Genomic DNA, 20,662 nt, shown 5'->3' with positions numbered 1-20,662 from the left:
AGTTGATCTTTCCTACTCCAAAGCGCTCTCACATCGACAAAAGTTCGCACTCACTCAAACCCCAAAAATCGCTCACTCCTACAGCCGCGTTGGCAGGGAAGCCTCCAGAAGTGAGAGAACTTTTTGTTCTGTTTGTGAGAGAGAATTTCAGCGTTGTGTGTCGGAATGATATGATTGTCGAGGAAATATCTTCAATTTAATAGAATATCATTGTTAAAAAGGTTTATCATTTCAAACTGAAGAAAATGGCAATGTTTATTGCCCTTTGGAAGTTAAGAAAACTCAAAGAAGTTATTCTTCAACTACTCCGAAAGGTCTCTCACATCGACAAAGTTTCGCTCTCACTCAAACCAAAAAAAATCTCTCACTCCTCCAGCCGGGTTGGTGGGAAAGCTCCCGAGGTGAGAGAACTTTTTGGTCTGTGGGTGAGAGAGAATTTCTGTCTTGTGTGTCAGAATAATATTGATTGTCGAGACAACATCTTTGGCATAAGCGATCATTATTTCATGATGTACATCGTTGCAAACTAAATAAAATTTCAGTGTTCAATGTGCGTTTTAATTAAATAAACCTCAACGAAGTTATTCTTCCACTACTCCGAAAGCGCTCGCACATCGACAAAATTTCGCTCTCACTCAGACCAATAAAAATCGCTCACTCCTCCAGCCGGGTTGGCGGGGAAAGCTCCGAGGTGAGAGAACTTTTTGCTCTGTGGGTGAGAGAGAATTTCTGCGTTGTGTGTCGGGATGATATGATTGTCGAGGAAATGTCTAAAATATAACAGAATGTCATTTTTGGAAAGGTTTATTATTGGAAACTGAAGAAAATGACACTGTTAATTGCCATTTGGAAGTTAAGAAAACTCAAGCAAGTTATTCTTCCACTTCTCTGAAAGCGCTCTCACATCGACAAAGTTTCGCTCTCACTCAGACCAAAAAAATCGCTCACTCCTCCAGCCGGGTTAGCGGGGAAATCTCCCGAGGTGAGAGAACTTTTTTGTTCTGTGGGTGAGAGAGAAATTTCTGCGTTGTGTGTCGGAATATTAATGATATGATTGTCGAGGAAATATCTATAATATAATAGAAGATCATCGTTTAAAAGGTTTATCATTTCAAACTGAAGAAAATGGCAATGTTTATTGGCCATTGGAAGTTAACAAAAGTCAAAGAAGTTATTCTTCCACTACTCCGAAAGGTCTCTCACATCGACAAAATTTCGCTCTCACTCAAAGCAAAAAAAATCGCTCACTCCTCCAGCCCGGTTTGCGGGGAAAGCTCCCGAAGTGAGAGAACTTTTTGTTCTGTGAGTGAGAGAGAATTTCTGCGTTGTGTGTCGGAATGATATGATTGTCGAGGAAATGTTTATGATATAAAAGAATGCCATTGTTAAAAATGTTTATTATTGGAAACTGAAGAAAATGACACTGTTCATTGCCCTTTGGAAGTTCAGAAAACTCAAGGAAGTTATTCTACCACTACTCCAAAAGGTCTCTCACATCGACAAAATGTCGCTCTCACTCAAACCAAAAGAATCGCTCACTCCTCCAGCCGGGTTGGCGGGGAAAGCCCCCGAGGTGAGAGAACTTTTTGTCCTGTGGGTGAGAGAGAATTTCTGCGTTGTGTGTCGGAATAATATGATTGTCGAGGAAATGTATATATATTATATAACAGAATGCCATTGTTAGAAAGGTTTATCATTTCAAGCTGAAGAAAATGACACTGTTCATTGCCCTTTGGAAGTTAAAAAAGCTCAAGAAAGATATTCTTCTACTACTCCGAAGGAATTTATTTTTCTACTACTACGCTCTCATATCGACGAAAAAATCGCTCACTCCTCCAGCCGGGTTGGCAGGGAAAGCGTTTCGAAGTGAAAGAATTTTTTGTTCTGTGTGTGAGAGTGAATTCTAGTGTTGTGTGTCAGAATAATAGATGTCTGCTGTATCAAAGAATATGATGTCTTTGGGAAAGAATATTTTGAGTTTGTGTTTGAGAGTTGATATGTGCGTATATTTGAGACAAAAAAATGCACATTTGTTTACGCGCCATATTCTGGTGTCTGTACAATGTGAAGAATGCAATCAACCCCCAAAACTTTAAAGTCGTCGTACTTATACATCCGAACAAGGATCTTTTAATCAGTTTTTTTTTTCATTTTAAGCTCTCTTATCATGGGTGAGTGACTTGGATGTGTATGTGAAAAAATTCAGCCTCAGTTTTGGGGTGATATTTGTTTTGACAGATATTATGTGTGACTGCAAGAACGATCTGAAAGAGTATCTAAGAAAGATATCGAGCGTGCAAGTTTGAGTCTTTGAAGGACAACTTATATGACATATGTGCGTACATTCTATGACTCCAGAGACATTGGGACAGTGAGACAGTGTCTCAATTTGGGAAAAAGCAAATCATATAAGCTATATAACAGATCAAAAGTCAAAGTCATGCTGGCCATTGTATCTTGAATGCTGAAATAGAAATGGATTTGAATAGCGGCCACTGTATTCACTTAAATAATATGATGCTTTGAAGTGACGTATTTGAATTAGCAAGTCTCTTATCATCATAAACTAATGCATTGATACAACGATGGCATAACGTTATATTGTTTTGTCTGCATATACAGTTCCGTGAGCATAAACATAAGCGCTGAGTAAGAATAAGAGGCGGAAACACCAAAATCGTTGTTGTGTCAGGAATGTTATAGCCTCTATATTGAAGAGCAGAGTACATGTTGAACTGAGAAACCGTGTGTACATGCTTGCATTTATAACATTTGTGAAGAATTGTATAGGACGACACAGGGTAAAAAGTCACCTTTTAAAAATCTGTCTATGTGTGGGACCTTTTTCAACTCTTGTGTGAGAGAGAAAAATCTGTCTATGTGTGCGACCTTTTTCAACTGTTGTGTGAGAGAGAAAAATCTGTCAATGTGTGCGAATTTTTTCCACTGATGTGTGAGAGAGAAAAATCTGTCTGTGTGTGAGACCTTTTTCAACTCTTCTGTGTGAGAGAAAAATCGTTCTATGTATATGTTTAATTTTGCGACACTTGGCCCTCAATACAGGTGTTCCAGCTGCAAGGAAGTGTGTCCGGAGAGGAAGAGGAAGACCTTCAACAGATCTGCACCCCCGCTGACGCGGTGAACCTGACGGAGCTAGAGCCGTCGGACGGGGTGTTGGGTGTAACGTGCTGCGTTCCGCCTGAGAAGCTAGACGCGGTAGAGACTACTGTGACGAAGCGGGTCAAGCAGAGAATAGCGGAGCTGTCTCAGAGGAGCGGAGAAAATGGAACCTGCATCCGACTTGAAGAAACGCCGATCGTCGTCTTGTCAGGAGACGAACTGGACGCCGTCATTGACGTCGTCGTCTTGGCGGTCAACCGCGGGCTCGACCCGAGAAGCACCCAGGAGAACAACTCACCGCCGAAGTGGAGCTTTTCCGGAGCCTGCAGCTTTTCCCTGACGGTGGTTACGACCATAGGGTACGGGAACCTGGCGCCGTACACACCGGGAGGACAAGCGTTCTGCGTGATGTACGGGGCGTTTGGCATCCCTCTGACGGCTGTGCTACTGGCTAAGGTAGCTCAGGGGTTGAGTGGCCTTGCTGTCCGAATCGCTGACAGAATCCGACGGTCCAGACCGCAGTGGAACCCCAAAGGTATCCGTGACGTAGTCCGTGCTTTCTTCGTAACGTTGGGTTTAGCCGTGTTCCTGATACTCCCCGCCCTGACCGTGTCTCTCGTCGAGGGTTGGAACTTCCTGAAGTCTCTCTACTTCATGTTCGTGTCCCTCAGCACCATCGGCTTCGGAGACTACGTCGCGGCCAGCCAGAGGGACGTCAACTACTCGGCGGCGTACCAGATCGTCATCTCCGCCTGGATTCTCTGCGGCCTCGCCTTCCTGGCCTTGGTCTTCGACCTCATCACGGGCGGCATCGAGAAGGTTAGCGGAAAGGTAGAGAGCAAGGAGGCGGACAAGGTCGAGACTACCGCCGAGGAGGGCGATAATAATGTCCGGGGGGAAGTCTTCACCGCAGATGTCTGCAAGGAGACCAAGCAACGATCAGAGAACGCCGGTGAGGCTAGCAGGAGAGAAGAAGATCTAGAAGATAACGGCATTGATGAAATTATTCTGAAATCAGCCTCTGTCGTGGACCGTAAAAAATACCCCAAAGGTAAAGATGGTGTGAAACCTGGGTACTCCGCGCAATTGAACTTCGGAAGTACGTATACAAAAGTTTGACGAATCGTTATGACGATACCAGATGTGGTTCAAAAACTAAATACATGTATATAGCTACATCAATTGATTCTCGCCAGATGGAGCCAGCACAAGACGATGCAATCGCGAAGTTTCATCATAGCGCCGCACACAGAAATGTTGTCATACCCAAGACGCTTAAAATGGAACACACTGCTTTATTTGCTTACCAATCAGCACTGTACCGAGTATGGAAGTTGAACACACACCAATACCTGAGGACTAGCCCCCTGCTGTATTGCTTGCACAACTGTGTGGACCAAGGGTAATATGTGCACAGCTCTATTCGCCGAAAGGTGTAGGAAGGGTTAGAACTTTTAACTCGAAGTCAGCGCTGCATATTCCAAGTCACCGTTGCGATGATGATGATAAATTGGTGGAGAGAATTTGTATTAAGTAAGACCCATTCATACCCTCACGTTTCCGGAAAAGCACGTTTAAGTCACGTGGAAATCACGTGTTAGTGGATCAGGAATGAGGAAACTTGACGAAGACCGAAGCGTCGGTTAAATATCCGTCTGGTGAGTCGTTTTCTTGTGTTAAATGGGAAGCCCTTTTTAGACACCCAAATACCACAACTATTTTTTGGGCCTCGACTTGTGTACCTTATCATCATTGTCTCTTGTGTTGGACGCGATCCACACACAGATGTGCACACATGTCTCTGGTGCTGAACACCATCCACACACCGTTCAGACACGACAAACATGCCTGTCCTTGGTGCCGAACACCATTCACACACAAATACAGCTGTCCCTGGCGCTGAACACAATTCACACGCAGATTAACATGTCTGTCCTTGGTGCTGAATACCATTGACATATAGACATGCCTGTCCCTTGTGCCGAACACTATTAACACACAAATACACCTGTCCTTGGTGCTGAACATCATTCACACACAGACAGGCATGCCTGTCCTTGGTGCTGAACACAATTCACACACACACACACACAAACATGCCTGTCCTTGGTGCTGAACACTATCAATACACAAACATTCGTGAGTGAAAAAGTCCGCTCTGTTGTGACGAGAAAAGATATCGATTTATGTCTTGATGTTCGGTTCTGTCCTAGCCTCGATAAAATTGCCACCAACACAATGAAAAATAATTTTGCGGCGAATATAACCGAGTTCAAGACCGTGCGGTTGTTCAATCTCCATGTGAAAATCGTGGGTAACTCCAAGTGTTTATGACGTACTTGGGTACAGGCGCTGACGCGAGGCTTATTCAGAACATACACACTGTACCTGTCGTGTGTGCTAGGGGTGACATGGTGTTACGTTAGGAGATCATTGTTAGCAAGACTTATTCTGTTAGCAAGACTTCTGTTCTAACTGTTAGAAGGACATTGTAGATCATTTTCTTAGCCTGGTGTTTCATTCCCAATATTTGTTTTCATAATGTTGCTTTGAATCTTATCAAGACAGACAAACAACTGACTCAGGTCAATTGTTTGTCCTGGGTTAATATTATCAAAGCCCGTTGGGACATCACGAGTTACACAGCTTGTCAATTCCAGCTTTTATTTCAACCATTGCGTGCAAACGTGCTTTTACCATAGAATAGAGCCAAGTACCCCCGTTTACTTCAATTTTACGATCAAGTTCACCATAGGTTTCCTTCGCCATCCAACCCAAAGGATATCCCAAGATGTCTGGAAGAAAGGTTGTCGCCTTGTTGGTAGTATTTCTTCTGTATCTCCTTCTCGGGGGAGGTGTTTTCCACTTGTTGGAAGAATCCGAGGAGACGCGCATGCGAGAGGAAGTTTTTACCCTACAGGAAACGTTGACGGGTAACACGAGTGAGCTAGCCAGCCTCTGCGCCATCGGGAATTACACCGCTGACAACATCGAGGGCTCCTCCGAAAGTGACAGTCCCTGTTGCGTCCCACAGAAAAGCATTCGAGAGATTCTAGCATACATCGAGGCCAGTGTGATCTTGAAGCTGGCAAACCTGAGCGAGAATAACGGCACCTGCGTCCATTTAGAACATTTGCCCATGGTCGTCCTGTCTCTGGACGAGATAAACAACATAGTCGACGTCGTCTCCTTGGCGATAGATAGAGGGTTAGATCCACGGAGCACGCCGGAAAATAACGCTCCGCCGCGGTGGAGCTTTTGGGGAGCCATCCAGTTCAGCGTGACGCTCCTGACCACCATTGGATACGGGAGCATGGCGCCGGTGACACCCGGAGGACGGGTGTTCTGTGTCCTGTACGGGCTGCTAGGGATTCCCCTGACAGCGGTTCTCCTCGGGAAGATAGCTCACGGGTTAGGCGGCGTGGCCATACGTCTCACCCACAAAATCCACCAGTTCAAACCCTCCTGGAATAACGAGACTGTGGGCTTGGTGGTCACGACAGGGCTTGTAGTCCTTGGTTTGGTCGTCTTCGTCCTCCTCCCCGCGTTAACTGTGTCGATCGTTGAGGAATGGGTGTACCTGGACGCTCTGTACTTCATGTTCGTTTCTCTCAGCACCGTAGGGTTCGGGGACTACCTAATCGGAGAAAGGAGAGACATAAACTACTCTATCGTCTACTCGCTGCTGATAGTGCTGTGGATTCTTCTCGGACTCGCATTTCTGGCCTTGATCTTCGACCTGATCTCGAGAAGCATCGAGAAAGTGGGCGAGGATAAAGTCGAGAACCAGGAAATGGCGGGAAGTTCTCCCGAGGGCGGCGCAGACGACGCTGAGAAGGTTGGCGGGAATTGTGATGTCGAGACGGTTGTTGGGAGTGTGGAGAGCATGGACAGTGAGACTACATCGCTGTAAACGCGGGAAAGAAGACTTGCACCGCAATAGGCAAAATCCAGCTCATTACCCATGGCAAGTTGACGTCGACGGTCAAGTTGGATCCGTCTTAGCCATGATTGTGACTGGGATTCGAGTTCAGTTCCGTTAGGGTCCTACCGATGCAAGGGGTGCCATCTTTTCCCCCTGGCTATGGATCCGATGCTGCCTTGGCCATGCATACTTCACTGAACATCTTGATCGCCTTTCATGAGCTCTACTTACACAGGAGGCGCTTCGTCGAGGCATTGGACATCCCTTACATCAACTAAAGAGCAATTCAAAATGCCTTAGAAACATTTTCCTACGTAGTTAACAAGCTGTGTAAGATAGGAACAACGCTTTCTAATATCATGGCACTTCACCAGTTCCACCTGAAAGAATACCTCTGTAGTCGGAAGGAGTTTGATTTCTAATCGTTTACTGTAAAGAGTTAAAACTTTTTTAGAGACCTATAAATTGATGCATTTAGTGTTTAACACATAGTTGGTATAAACACAGTGTAAAAATGGCTGTACTAAAAACTGAAAATCAGTCAAATTCGTTCATTGGAACGGGTTGATAATTCCTGTCTAAGATTTCCAACCATTTGCGTAGTTCTCTTGTCAAAAACGTCACGGCATAAGTGCATATTCCTGTACGCTGACGGTTACCTTTGTGTATCCGTCACTGCTATGCCCAGTGACCGGTATTTAACGTGTTAAGTAAGCTTACTTTAGCACTGTGGGTTCATAGAACTGGGTTATTTATATGATAATATCATAAAATATGTAAATGCTGTATATACAAAGTGTATATAAGTGATATATAATTGCATGTTATTTGCGTCTTTGACCACAGATTTTCTGTGTCGACAAAACCTGTAGCCGCACGCAAAACCTGATATTGAGTCAATGTCCCTAAAGGGGGGGTGCTATCGTTTGAAACGTGCTAGAAAATGATTTCATGTTGGTATTAACGTTAGACCTCTTCATGTTGTTGTAATTGGGTTCTGAAATGTGTTTGCAGGGGGGGGGGGTCTCTTTCTTTGGCCTCTGCTGCTTGTAGATGTTAAGCCGGATGTCTTTTCCGCATAATGCTTGTATTCGTCAAGTGTAGACTATTGATCAGGGGTATTAGCAAATATTGTTGTATAACGTTGTATACTCAGCAATCATTAACTATTTTTCTTAAGTTTCGAGGGAAAATGTTTTCTCCATTACGCTGCACTCTCTCTGCACTTGTGTCGCGCTTGCGTCACTGCGGAATTCGAAAGATACTCCGCGAATTTCAGAGATAAAGAACGAATTTTCTTACTTTTTGTGTATTTTGTCGTCTTCTAAGTCATGCTTTAACGTATAAGGCAATATCTAAATTATAAAAAAAATCGGAGAAAATAACAAAACAGTGACGCAGTGAACGAAACCCGCAGTGACGCAAGCTTTACGTAAGTGCAGTGAGAGTTCACCTTTAGTTACATATTACATTTCCATAACGGAATGGCGTTTGATACATCCACTCCTGAATACCGCTATGCAATGTTATGGTATTGAACATAACAAGATATTGACTTCAAAAATCGTCCGAATATTAGATTGTGTGTGCTCAATATTAGGGCGCTGACGTATCAAGATTTGTTGTAAAGATCATGATTGTCATTATATGTATGTTCTTGAAGCGTCTGCTTTATCAATGAACACGTACTAAAGAAGTGGGACTGAAACACAAATTCCCCGGTCTTTTCAATCGATTTCTTATGTGCATGGAATAATCAATGTTTGTCTGACACTTTTAACGGGACGTAAACACAAGGGTCAAAGTTCTTACTCCCACGTGAAACTTTTCTCTTAACGTCTTATTTGACTGTAGTCTATCAGTTAAGGAAGTAATAAAACCCGGGGATAGGACAAGGTAAAGGTTTTAATTGTGGACAAATGGTATCTGTATCTGTATCTGTATATCCGGTATTACCGCCATTCGGCTTAACACACCAGCTTCGCAGGCACGCGGCGCGACAGCAGCTGGTTATATTACACTGAACATATATCGAACTGCGAAAACAAAGAGAAACAGGCAGACCAAAAAAAAAAAAAAAACACCCACTCCACCCACCCCGTGCCGGACTTGGTACCTTCTTTCATTGACCCCGTGACCTGGACAGTCATGTCTGATTAGCGACCAGCTCTGTCTCCTCTGAACTTATTTCTGAGAGGTTTTGGTCGGGGGATAAATAGTGGCCGGTATTTCTTTCGACTGTCGCACAGAGAACCGCTACCAATAACGCAACATTCTGTATTCAGATCTTGGCATTTTCTTTTACACAGAATGACATTTAATAGCTAGTGCAAATATGAAAACTAAAAATGATCGTTTTTAACGCAGTGTTAAAAGTTCCCTTATTTTCTTTAATTTTCCGTTCCCATATATGGTCATACTATCCTGTATACACATCAGCATTGATCCACAATGGCTTTACTTTTGACACAAAGTAAACTCGTGTTGAAGGGTCACTCAACAAGATTTGTCATGTTCCCTTGCACAGGGACAATAGCCGGCTTTAATGTATACAGGAACTTCTGGGGGCTTGTTGTGGGATCGTATCAAAGGATCCATCTCTTTTCAAACAGTTGAAGTATGTGGAATATGTCCCTAGCCGATTGTCCTTGACACATCGGAAGATCGACTACACAACATACCATCTGTACTAAATTTGCGTCCTAGATTCTGTGAAGTTAACTTGACCTTCTTGGGACTAGAAATACGAGGACCTCCCCGGCACAATGGGGGTCATTTTCCTGGACGTCCCCGTTTGCAGGTGGTCAGTGGGCGTGAGGGGTCGAGTGGGACGGAGGGTTGTCCAAGCTACGCCGGTGAGTAGCATGTCAGGTATGTCGCCCCCGCCACATCGGCATTCCGTGAGCGCGGCAAAACGTGGTGACAAATAAACTCCGGTAAAATCCTGGCAGTCAGTGTGAATCATTTAACCCTTGTGCACATTCTGATGGTTTGTATACTTTGTTTTATCTGAGTGTGTACATAGTGCAGACAATCAAGAAACGTTTGAACGCATCGGTCGAATATTTTATTGCCCACTTTTTTTCTTCTGCTGCCTTCCCTGCGGTGGTGATGTCATAACAAACACTCACCTGCTATTAGGCCGGATTCACAACAATAGTGTTGCACACAAAGAGAGACTGAAACTGTGAGAGGATCGCGCAGCAAACATCTGTTTTCAGCTTTTCAGTCGGGTTCCCGTTTCTGTGCGCTGGGTATGGAAAGGGAAAGGAAAAGAGACTCTTGGGCCGGAGGGGTGGACGTGCCCTCAGCGCGGAAAAAGCCTGCCATGGACACGTTTCGAGCGGAGCCGGTGTGGACCGAGGACACCTGCGATGTTTACGGAAGCTATTACGCTGGAAATCCACCGACGGGCGATCCGCAAACGGAGCGGGATCTTGACCACTACTCTCGGGAACAACACATCAGTCGGAAACCAAAATTCGCCGACAGACTTGGAGAGATTTCTTCGAGACTGCGTCAACCGGCGACAGACGTGCGTACGGCGGCAGCAGACAGTCAGGCCCGAAGGGGGTCGCGGTCGCCGAGAAGCCATCCCGGCCATAATTACCAGGTTCCGATAGCAGATGTGCCGCTGTCTGGCCTTACTGACTCAGCGGAGCCCCGCAGTCAACACTCCGTGTCTGCAGAGACAAACACTGATGTCCACTACGCTACCTACGATCCTTCAAGACGGGATAATTTCTACCGAAGACACACGGCTCATTCTAAGACGAGCAGCCAAGACTCCGGAGTGGAGTCCAACCAAGACGATGCGGAACTAAGCAGCCCCTTTCACAGAAGACACACAGTCCCTTTTCCCGAGGGTTCCACACAACAGCAAATAGAACCGGACAAGTTTCAGGACAAAGAGGATCTCGAGAGACTAAACCGTCACTTGTCCGAAAGGATCCGCGTTTTGGAAGACAGAAATAGAGTATTACAGACCCATCTTCAAGACACAGCCGGAGAAGGCGAAGACATCTCTCACATGTTTGACACCTGGGAGGAAGGCGAGCAGAGGGTGAAATTTAGCACCTTGAAGAGGGGAAGACTCATGCCCGAAGTCAGGGAAAGTTTGGAATTAACCATAAGCAGGTGGGAAGCAGCCGCCCAGGAGTACAAAACGAGGTAAGAATCCCGACATTATGTGTTCTATTCACTTGTACATGAGAACGCCCCCGGGCGATCTTACAGTTTACATGTTTCATCCGCTCATTATCTCAGAGGAAGACAGGCATTACTCACTAGAACCAAGGCGTCTTTTGTTGGGTAGGTTTATACCGCTTTTTAATTTCCCTACCGCTGGAGGATAATAGTAAAGCTGTCTCTACTATATCACACAACGTGCACGATAAGTCGTCGCCACACAGCAGAAAAATACCCACCCGACAAGTTTGCATGCTCTATAAAGGACATTATATTTATGGCAGCGATGCACAGGTGTCCTCGCGACAACTGTGCGGATTTTTAGAGATTGGTCGTTGCATTCACAACTTTGTTATCATTGTGGATTTCGGATAGAAAAGTCTTGAAATAGATATTATTTCAACGCTGATGAATTAATGAAATAATGTGGGGCGTACTTGACAATTGTGCACGGCACAATGTATGGCAACAATCATCAAACATATGTCGTTCCGGTCACACAGTTGACAATATTCGGTCGCTTTTGTTGATCGCAAGAAGGTCTGAATCGCCAAATTCACGAAAAAATGTGCTCTGAATTGGGAGGAAGTTTCTTTGACCTGTGAACATCGGCCAACCCCCCTCACATTAGGCGAAAATCGATCGGACGACGAGTCTGTTCCCCCTTCTCGTCAGGGTCATACCTCCTCGTAATTTAGAGCTCACAGACTCGTCGTCCGATCGATTTTCGCCTAATGTGAGGGGGGTATAAACATCACGCGGCGATCTATAGAGAACACAGGGCGTCTTAAACTACCGAAAATGCCATCTAGAGACCACAGACTCATTGGTCGATCAATTTTCTGCCGTGTAAACTTGAATAGGTTTTTGGAGAGAGACAGGTTTAACAATACCATAGAACAATATACAGTCAGGTGGTCGCCTATCGAATACAACTGATGGCCACGTGGGAAACTGGCAGTGCGTTTATTTCTATAGCTAACGTTAACATGCCTGGGGAATTGTCATGAGGGCGAAATACATGACAAAAGAGGTCTCAAGGGATTTTCATCTGTCTATGGGAAGTATGTTTACGTTTTGTCACCAGACGACAGAGACCACCGTGGTGAGAAGCTATGGGGGGCCTGCATGTCCCTTTAAAAGACTTAGATTCCTGTAATTGGAAGGACAAGTATTTTCGTACCCCCACAATCCGTAGTTTGATGGCCTCATTTTGAGTAATTGCGCAATTGCTTTCCCGAATTTAGCGTAATGCGCCGTCGGTCCATAGCGCAAACGAATGTAGCGCAAAACGTTGAAGGGACCCACATGCACATCCCCTGACATGCAACATCGTCGTCCATATTTAGGAAGGTACAATTTATACCTCATGAAAATTGCGCCTTGAAAAAAATAGAAATTCTTATATAAACACACACACTCACGCAAACCTCAGGGTCATTATAGATTGTATTGCACTTATGTTTTACCTGGAATTATGTTTTTGGGCGTGGCTTTATATGTCCTTGCAAGATAAATACTTTGATAAGAAAAATACAAAGCGTACGTGTATATTTGTCATTAAAGTCGTAACAACTGCCACTGGCCTTTAAAAACACTGTCGCTGAAAACTGCAGATGGTCACACAATGGTAAGCCGATCTCCAAGCAGATGTAGGGTCCAGCTTATTGTTTTTCATAGTTTTATGCGCCTTTCTGAAGTTTCTCGTGGTCTGCGTTATTTACACCTTCAACTTCCTCCTGGAAAAACTTATAACATTAAAAGCATTTACAACACGCGTAAAACACTGAGCCGCACCCTACATCTGCTTGGAGGTAGCCGCTTTTGAGGGGCCTTTTGTAATCTCCAAGCAGACGTTTGGCGTGTTCTGGCGTCCTCTCTAGTGTTGTGAGTTTTTCTCTTACCACCAGCTCTGTACCACTCGCCGTAGATGAATTGTAACTACAGTACAGCACAAATTTGTATTGTAAAACCGTCGATCTCTTTGTCGGTCCAATCTTACAGATGGGAGGCAGAGGAGAGAAGTCGGAAAGAGTGCGAAACGAAACTGCTGGAGAGAGAACGGGACCTGTACGACGCCAGGCGGGAGACACAGGAAGCGCAGCTGAAAATGCGGCGTCTACAAGACACGGCGCAGAACTTTGAAGCGGAGGTGGCCAAGCTGAGGGAGGAGCTGAAGGAAGCCAGAACACAGCTTCGTGAATCTCTTCAACCCATTCAGAATGGGGCAGGTAAGAGGCAATTATCATAACGTCAATAGTGTTTCTTCTGGTTACATGGCCCTAGCGACACAACAGTTTTTGAACACCTGGACGCTTTGAGTGGTAGTGTAACTCAACGTAATGGGTCCCTCTTATTGCTATTCACCCTTTTGTGGCCCGTATATTTGGAACCTTCACTGCGACAGGCGACAAACCTCCGCAGAATAAGGGTGACTCGGTGAGCTTTGCTGAATACGCGAGGCGTAGCGTGACATTGGAATACTTCTATAGTTTGTTACATAAAAAGTATCATGCTTAGCATCGATTGAGACGATTGTATTACTAGTATCTTTTTTGTTGTTGTTATAGGTGAGAACTATGACAGGTTCGCGGCGGACATGGCGGACGCTCTGCAAGAGATTCGAGAGGAATACGACACCATGGCACAACAGAAAGTCCAGGAGGCAGAGGCCTTCTATAAGTCACAGGTGAACATGATATGTGTACTACGCGTATTTTTTTTTTGGTATCATTTTTATGCATAATACATATTTGGTACCCATTGTTGTTAATTGTTCACTACTCACGGAACTTTCGTGAACCCTGGAACTTTAACATCCATACATCGGGCCACGTGCACCTGCTTCACATCCCCATCCAAAAGGGCGAAAGCAGCCCCTCCTAATCGTGCCCAATCAGGGTTCGCACCTACGACCTGGAGTTTCAAACCTTCATTGGACTAATTTGAGAGCCCGTTGGGCCGAAGTGAGGGGACTCACATCAGCTACAATACATTTTATTTAAAAAAATAATATTACCTACCCTCCAGATGGACACGCTGTCGTCCACAATCAATGTCAATCATAAGAAACTGGAAGATGCCACGGCCAAGATCAGGAAACACAGGGCTGAGGTGGATTCACTGAAAAAGGAGAAACGAGAACTTAAAGTCCAGGTAAGAAAGGCCCTTTTCGTAATTGGCAATTATGCCTTATTCAAAGCCTTAGAATTTATCTTTTTTTTTTTAGATATCCATTTCTACGACGTCCTTCAACGCCTATATACACAAAGGTTTTAGAACACATGATTTGTTGAGCAGTGGAGCAAAAGTTAGAGAAAATTTATAGTACCCACCGCCTCGATCATTCAAACTAGTCTTAATGTCGTCATCAATTATAGTCTTTAACATTCCATATTGAACATATGCTAAAAAGCTGATGTCAGTCAAGCGCGCAAAACAGAGTACGTATTTTCTTTTCATTCTCAAGAATGAAAAGATTGAGGAAAAACTTCGGGAGGCCGAGACAAGTCTCCACGCGCAGTCGGAGAAGTACGAGACCACCATTTCTGAACTGGAGAAAAACCTCGCGAGACTTCGAGACGAGATGATCGAACAGCACATCAACAGCCACAACGTTAACCTGGCGCTGAAGAGGGACGTTGATGCTTACAAGAAACTCCTGGAAGGTGACCCACACAGGTGTGTAATGTATCATAGTCCATTCCAATTTACCCAGAGGGTTTTTGAATAATATTTGTAATAAGTTTGAGCTATTTCAAGTAAAGGAATAGTTCATTCACAATAGTTTTAAATTATTCAAACAATTGAAAATGAACGTTTGGAATTGACTCTAATAGTCCTAGCATTTTTTAAATCAATTACGTATTGTCCGTGAAACCAAGCGTTTTCCAAAGTACATTTTGCACACGTTGTACGTCTTATTAACTTTCCGGTCAAATTTTGAAAGCATAATTTTTTAAATTTATATCTCAGACTAGATTCTCTGTCAGCCATGTTGTCACCTCCTCACAAGAAACAGACCAATGAGGTGTTCTGCAGAGATGCGTCTACTTCGCCCATTGGTAAGTACCGGACGCGTTTTCCATATAGCTACATCTAGTGCACTGGCCACCCATACAGCTCGTGTCTGTTTCGTAAACGGGCAATGTCAATTGGAACGTGGCCCAATACGGATTTACAGCCAAGCCACACCGAGTCCATGGTCACCTCGACCCTTCTGATTAGGGATATGTGGAAGAGAGTAAAATCAAAAACACACTTTGTCAGAAGTGGGATTCGAACCCACGCCTGGAGAACCAGACTGCGACCTGAACGCAGCGCCTTAGACCGCTCGGCCATCCTGACGTTGCATAGGAGGATGGAAAACAGATACAGATGACTGCTCGCTTTACGTCGCCATCTGAAAGGACGAATGCAACCCCAAACAGCCGCGTACCGAGCAGGGTTCGAACCTCCGACCTTTGGATCCACAGAATTTGATTCGTAGCAGTGAGCTCGGCTGCCGCTTGTGCGACCCGCCCACATTTAATAGCGTTTTTTTTTTTCTTCAATACTCTGATGGTACTTTGCAATCTACATTCACGTGATCATAACAAGAATAATTTCTTCTTGCGATGAACAACATGATCCATAATTTTTGCATTAAGATGCATCATTGTCAGCAATATCCATCACCACACGTATAACCGTAGTATTATAAAAGGGCCCCTTCAATTATATCAACGACACCAACCATCGTATTTCGATCGTTATCACAAGACGTTTATTTACTACATTTGTGTTTTTATATGTTTGTTGTCTTCCAATTCCAGTAGCCCCCATCATTGGCGAGCATAAAGAGGTGGAGACTACCGAAAAGGATGACGTCATAGATGAGGAAATCACTGACGGAGAGAAGCTGTCGCCTTCAGAGCGGGATATCATCACAGTCTTCGAGCAAAACACGTACGGTCTATCTATTCCGGCATCTTCTAGCAGACTGTGTTATCTAGTTATCTAGCACCTGTCTCAAAAGGATAATTTTAGGAAATGTTATACATATTTTTGTTTTGAGGTTTGAAATTTGTAAATCCTGTTACATGGATGGCAATTCACCAATACAAAAGACAGTTGGCAAATGATATAACTTCCAGTTAATTGGTCTGCACCTGTACATAAACTGCTGTGTCTGTACATGCAAATTCTTTAATTTCCTCCAATTAAGTCTTGTTATTATCGACATCTAACGGATTAAAAAAGTCAAAGCTGCGGTGTTGTTGTCTTACCATTGGCGGAACTAGTTGTGGACAAACTATTGCCCTGTCATATAACATTTCTTTGTTCGATTTGAAAACATATCTGACGTCAAGCACATTATACGTTCCTGTTTTAGATGCCACCCACCTGATATCATTCCACAAGAACGGGCAGACAGTGCAAACTACACCCAAAGGAATACAGCAAGCAATACAGGTGTGTATAAACAAAGGCCCATAGCACTCTCTTTTTAAGGCGGGTAGCAGAGAATGTTATTTTATAAAAAAAAACTATGCCTGGTTGTGAAACAAAATCAATCCTTAAAAAGAAGGTGGTTGTACATCGAACTACGGAATTGATCTATTCTTCATCAAAATATTTTATATGGGATTTGTTGATCAAAGAAAAAAAAAACTTGTCAGAAGTGGGATTCGAACCCACGCCTGGAGAACCAGACTGCGACCTGAACGCAGCGCCTTAGACCGCTCGGCCATCCTGACTGAGTTGCGTAACACATTCTGTAGTCCCATCCTGTCGGGTCTACATACAAGTAAGTATGCGTACAGGATCAATAAAAGAAACCAGCTACACGCAGTTGCAATTCTACAGGCTCCCTAGACGTCATTGCTTACATATTAATTGTACTTGTACAGCTTTTTTTAACAATATGACATGGCAATAATTACTTTATCTTTCAAATTTCCAGACGAAGAAACAGATTACAGTCTGACTGACTTCTGGACACCAAAGAGCCCATTAAACCATCTACATGACCAGTGGCCCGCAGTGACCGCTGATGACACCAGCCATGTTTCACCGCCAAGAACACCACAGCCTACAGAAAGTACCTCAGCCGTCGCCATGGTTACGTCATCAAACGACAGAGTGCACACAATGACCTCTCCCGCCAAAAGAGACCCCGTCACGGACTGGGCGTTAGTTGCTTCTTCACTTCTACTACTTTTTTGAAAGCAAAACTGTTAAATGTAGAGAAATAACTTAGTGTGCTTGTCGCTAGACGGGATTAAATGATATGTTGTTTGTTGTCTTGCACCCATTGCCCACACCGAATGAATTTTTTTATACTAGCTAGAAAGGAGAGGTTAGAACCCCACTCCGGCACAGTGTAAGGGGTTACATTATTCCTTTCAGATGAAGCGTAACACTGCCGGCCAAGTGTATCTTCTGGAATTAGCCTCAGACGTCAACCCTCTTCGCGTCAAAAGAACCCAACACACTTAATTTAATACCGAGAAGAGTAGGGGTGACTTGACTGAAAACGCGAGCCGTAGCCAAGCTACATTTCACTTCCACTTTTAGCTGGTAGGAAGAAAGCGTAATGCCTCAATTCAGGCTGACTGCTTTACCTACTTCCATTTCCCTTGTAGAACGCTGTTGTCGCCGAGAACACGGACAGCCACCAGGCGTTGTTCTCTCCCGGCTACTGCAGCAGAGGTAGCCCCTCCCCAGCCCGTGATGGCCCCGAGAGGACACGATCACATCCGGTACCTTCTGGGCGGGTACAGGGTACAGCACCCTCAGCAGCCACAACTACTAGAACCACAAGTAGAAGACTCTGGTGAAGAAGACGATGATCAAGTTTTCCACAAACAACAACCACTGTTTCATTTGCGAGAGATTTCAGAAAAATTGCGATCGTCCGAGACTCTGCCATGGTATTTACTATGATTATACAATACATTTGTCATAACAGCATTATATGCTTTTAACACAGGGACTGTACTCAACGAAATTCCATCAGCTATCTTATTTGCTGTGCGATATAACCTTGTGACCTTTCATGGGGTCAAAGACTGTGGACTATAGTCTGTAACGGCCCTCGTCCCGTTTCAATGAGTCCAATCCTTTTTTTGGAAAATACATTAAACCTTTTTTTGTACATTTATGTAACAATACGTATGAGGAGATGCTGTGGTGGCAGTGTCCTACAATTTTGTCATATTTATCATACCTTTATGTCAGAAATGAGTACATAGCTGCACATTTCGCTTCTCAGTAGTTTGAAAGTTGAAGACGAGGAAGACGACCGTCCGGCTGCGGGTCCCAGCACGTTTGTGCCGCACCTGACGGGGAAGTGGTTGGAGGACAGCTACTTCAGTATCGTCTGCAGATCCACAGGCCACGCCCTGGATATCCTACCCCCAGGCGGTGGGGATACCTGGGTTCCCGGGGGTGGGGACGTCAGCCCGACTCCCTCGGCCGCTAGCTGGAAGTTCAAACACGGCGCTAGTGTAGTGATGGCGGAGAGACAGGAGCGCAGGTAAGAATGGAATAGAATAGAATAGAATAGAATAGAATAGAATAGAATAGAATAGAATAGAATAGAATAGAATAGAATAGAATAGAATAGAATAGAATAGAATAGAGGGGGTTTAGGCTAGGGTTTACACTTCCAATCCGCGGCCGGGGACCGGCCGGGCTGTACAATCGTGATGTCCTTAATTACGTTATCAGGAACTGTTGTATCCTGGTGCCATTGGTGTGGTGTCGTAGTCATTAGCACTAATCATCTTGCAAATGCATTCTGTAAACGATTTTTTTAGTCCACTGTCTTTTCTGGACATTGTTATATTCATATTCCCCTTACTAACCTAATAAGTAACTCTCTTCTTCTCCATGCAGTGACAGTCAGATGTGGTACTACATCACGGGCGCGATCGTCAACAAGGCAACAAACTACGTCCTGACGGTGAAGGGCGACATGGGGGATCCGGGAACACCTGTCGTGGTCTGCTCCCCGTCCAAGAGGGAGGGGCAGCATTGGACGGTACGTTCCACATTACATGAACAGCCTCATACAGTGGACCCACAAAAATGTAGTCTTGCCGATTTTTCTGTGGGAATATACCATAGAAACGAGGATGGCAATTACACTTTTTGGTGATACCTAAATTGCGGTATCTCTTATACTATTGATATTACAAAAGACAGCGAATAAGTCAGCAGGTCGTCTTTCTCCTCTTAATGTTCTTCAAAGTTTAACTTACATAAAATACATACTTAGTAGTATGTGATGACAACCCATGCATGGTATAAATATATTGAAAAAATGCCCTTTCATTAGAAATTCCTCCCATGCTTGTAAATCCCCGTTCTCATCCCATACTACCAAAGACGTCCTCTATACTACACAATCTTGCAGTAAGTAGATCAGTCGTATTGAACTGTAGTCATGTACAAGTAGATGAACTGTGCATAATTATTAGGCAATAAAGTAAAATGCAAGTAACTGACCGCTGACCCCTCCCCCGACAGGTGTTGGCAGATGGCCACATCCTGTCCCAGCTGACCGGGTTTTGTCTGACCGTGGAGCTGCTGACCAGTCCGTGGGACCTCGGACACGTCATGATGTCCCCTCACCAGACGCATGCGCAGCTGGCCGACAGGCAGATCTGGGACATCATGACCGCAGAGACGGAAATCTAGAAACCAGCAATGTACGAGCTTGGAAGTTTCTCTGTGTCGGTAGAATTCATTGTCCAAGGATCTTTGAACTGCAATTGCCAAGACAAAGAACCGGACTAGAATATTATCACATTTAAGTAATAAGCATATTATCAAGAAAAGCACTCAAGAAAGCCCGTAGGTTGCAATAATCGAAATTTTTCTTTGCTTTGCTGACATCTACCTATATATTAAGTACCATTCTGATCAATGAACAACCCCCGAATGTCTAAAAAAACGGAAACGAAAGCATTGTAGAGGCGAAAACTGGCATAATGTCAAGAAAGTACCCAGATATGTACTTTGGAATAAAAATTACACATTTACACTTGCTGATATCCGTGGCGTATTCATTTCTGGATGTCTTGCACTAACAGTACTATACAGTATGATATGTCCGAGTGTTCGATAAACTACATCGTTGACATTGTTTGTTCTCGTCTAGTTGTAACAATTAACATAGTAGTTCCACAGTGTAAATTTCATCACAATGACTATGTGAGAAACCATATCTGTGACGTATGAAGAATTATTTACTGTCTCTCCCTTTTCCTCTCTCCATTTCTAATTATCTTTTTATGTCACTTATAAGATATTCTGGATATTCTGTCTTAGATCCCTTTTCTAGAATAGACTCGCCCGATTAGCACGATCTTATCTCCAAGCAGATGTAGGGTCCCGGGCAATGTTTAACTCTGTTTTTAAGGCTTTTCATTTATCTATTCA

General features: G+C 44.2%; 3 protein-coding genes and 2 non-coding genes across 7 annotated transcripts in view; 2 read left to right on the top strand and 3 right to left on the bottom strand.

The window, feature by feature from the left end:
* The window catches only part of LOC118406008 (kelch-like protein 42), a 266,342-nt gene that overhangs the window by 46,071 nt on the left and 199,609 nt on the right, over positions 1-20,662 (bottom strand). The window lies entirely within an intron of this gene.
* On the top strand, positions 2,327-7,157 carry LOC118409107. Its single transcript, XM_035809972.1, has 3 exons — positions 2,327-2,371; positions 3,064-4,219; positions 5,976-7,157. Exons 1-3 carry the CDS (start codon positions 2,327-2,329, stop codon positions 7,031-7,033), a joined length of 2,259 nt encoding a protein of 752 aa, XP_035665865.1. The 3' UTR covers positions 7,034-7,157.
* Positions 10,089-20,264, top strand: LOC118405940 (zinc finger CCCH domain-containing protein 13-like). Of its 3 annotated transcripts, none has more exons than XM_035805809.1 (13): positions 10,089-11,215; positions 13,238-13,464; positions 13,804-13,922; positions 14,264-14,389; positions 14,703-14,914; positions 15,209-15,297; positions 16,048-16,180; positions 16,608-16,687; positions 17,178-17,406; positions 17,860-18,147; positions 18,492-18,752; positions 19,115-19,259; positions 19,748-20,264. In XM_035805809.1, exons 1-13 carry the CDS (start codon positions 10,302-10,304, stop codon positions 19,916-19,918), a joined length of 2,994 nt encoding a protein of 997 aa, XP_035661702.1. In that variant the 5' UTR covers positions 10,089-10,301; the 3' UTR covers positions 19,919-20,264. The 3 variants fall into 3 exon arrangements, with proteins under 3 accessions (XP_035661702.1, XP_035661695.1, XP_035661689.1); XM_035805802.1 differs by having other exon boundaries at positions 10,090-11,215; positions 16,051-16,180; positions 18,489-18,752; XM_035805796.1 differs by having other exon boundaries at positions 10,091-11,215; positions 18,489-18,752.
* Positions 15,497-15,580, bottom strand: Trnal-cag. The gene has a single exon. It is a non-coding gene; the product is annotated as a tRNA-Leu (tRNA).
* Trnal-cag lies at positions 16,888-16,971 on the bottom strand. The gene has a single exon. It is a non-coding gene; the product is annotated as a tRNA-Leu (tRNA).

The sequence above is a fragment of the Branchiostoma floridae genome, chromosome 2 (genome assembly GCF_000003815.2).
Source record: "Branchiostoma floridae strain S238N-H82 chromosome 2, Bfl_VNyyK, whole genome shotgun sequence".
Classification (NCBI taxonomy): Eukaryota; Metazoa; Chordata; class Leptocardii; order Amphioxiformes; family Branchiostomatidae; genus Branchiostoma; species Branchiostoma floridae.
This window is presented reverse-complemented; position numbering and strand designations above follow the sequence as displayed.

Coding starts and splice junctions, on each gene's coding strand:
- LOC118409107 (XM_035809972.1), top strand. CDS start 2,327: ATGACATATGTGCGTACATTCTATGACTCCAGAGACATTGGGACA. Junction 2,372..3,063: donor ACTCCAGAGACATTGGGACA/GTGAGACAGTGT, acceptor CCCTCAATACAG/GTGTTCCAGCTGCAAGGAAG. Junction 4,220..5,975: donor CGCGCAATTGAACTTCGGAA/GTACGTATACAA, acceptor TTCTCGGGGGAG/GTGTTTTCCACTTGTTGGAA.
- LOC118405940 (XM_035805796.1), top strand. CDS start 10,302: ATGGAAAGGGAAAGGAAAAGAGACTCTTGGGCCGGAGGGGTGGACGTG. Junction 11,216..13,237: donor GCCCAGGAGTACAAAACGAG/GTAAGAATCCCG, acceptor CCAATCTTACAG/ATGGGAGGCAGAGGAGAGAA. Junction 19,260..19,747: donor GGGAGGGGCAGCATTGGACG/GTACGTTCCACA, acceptor CTCCCCCGACAG/GTGTTGGCAGATGGCCACAT.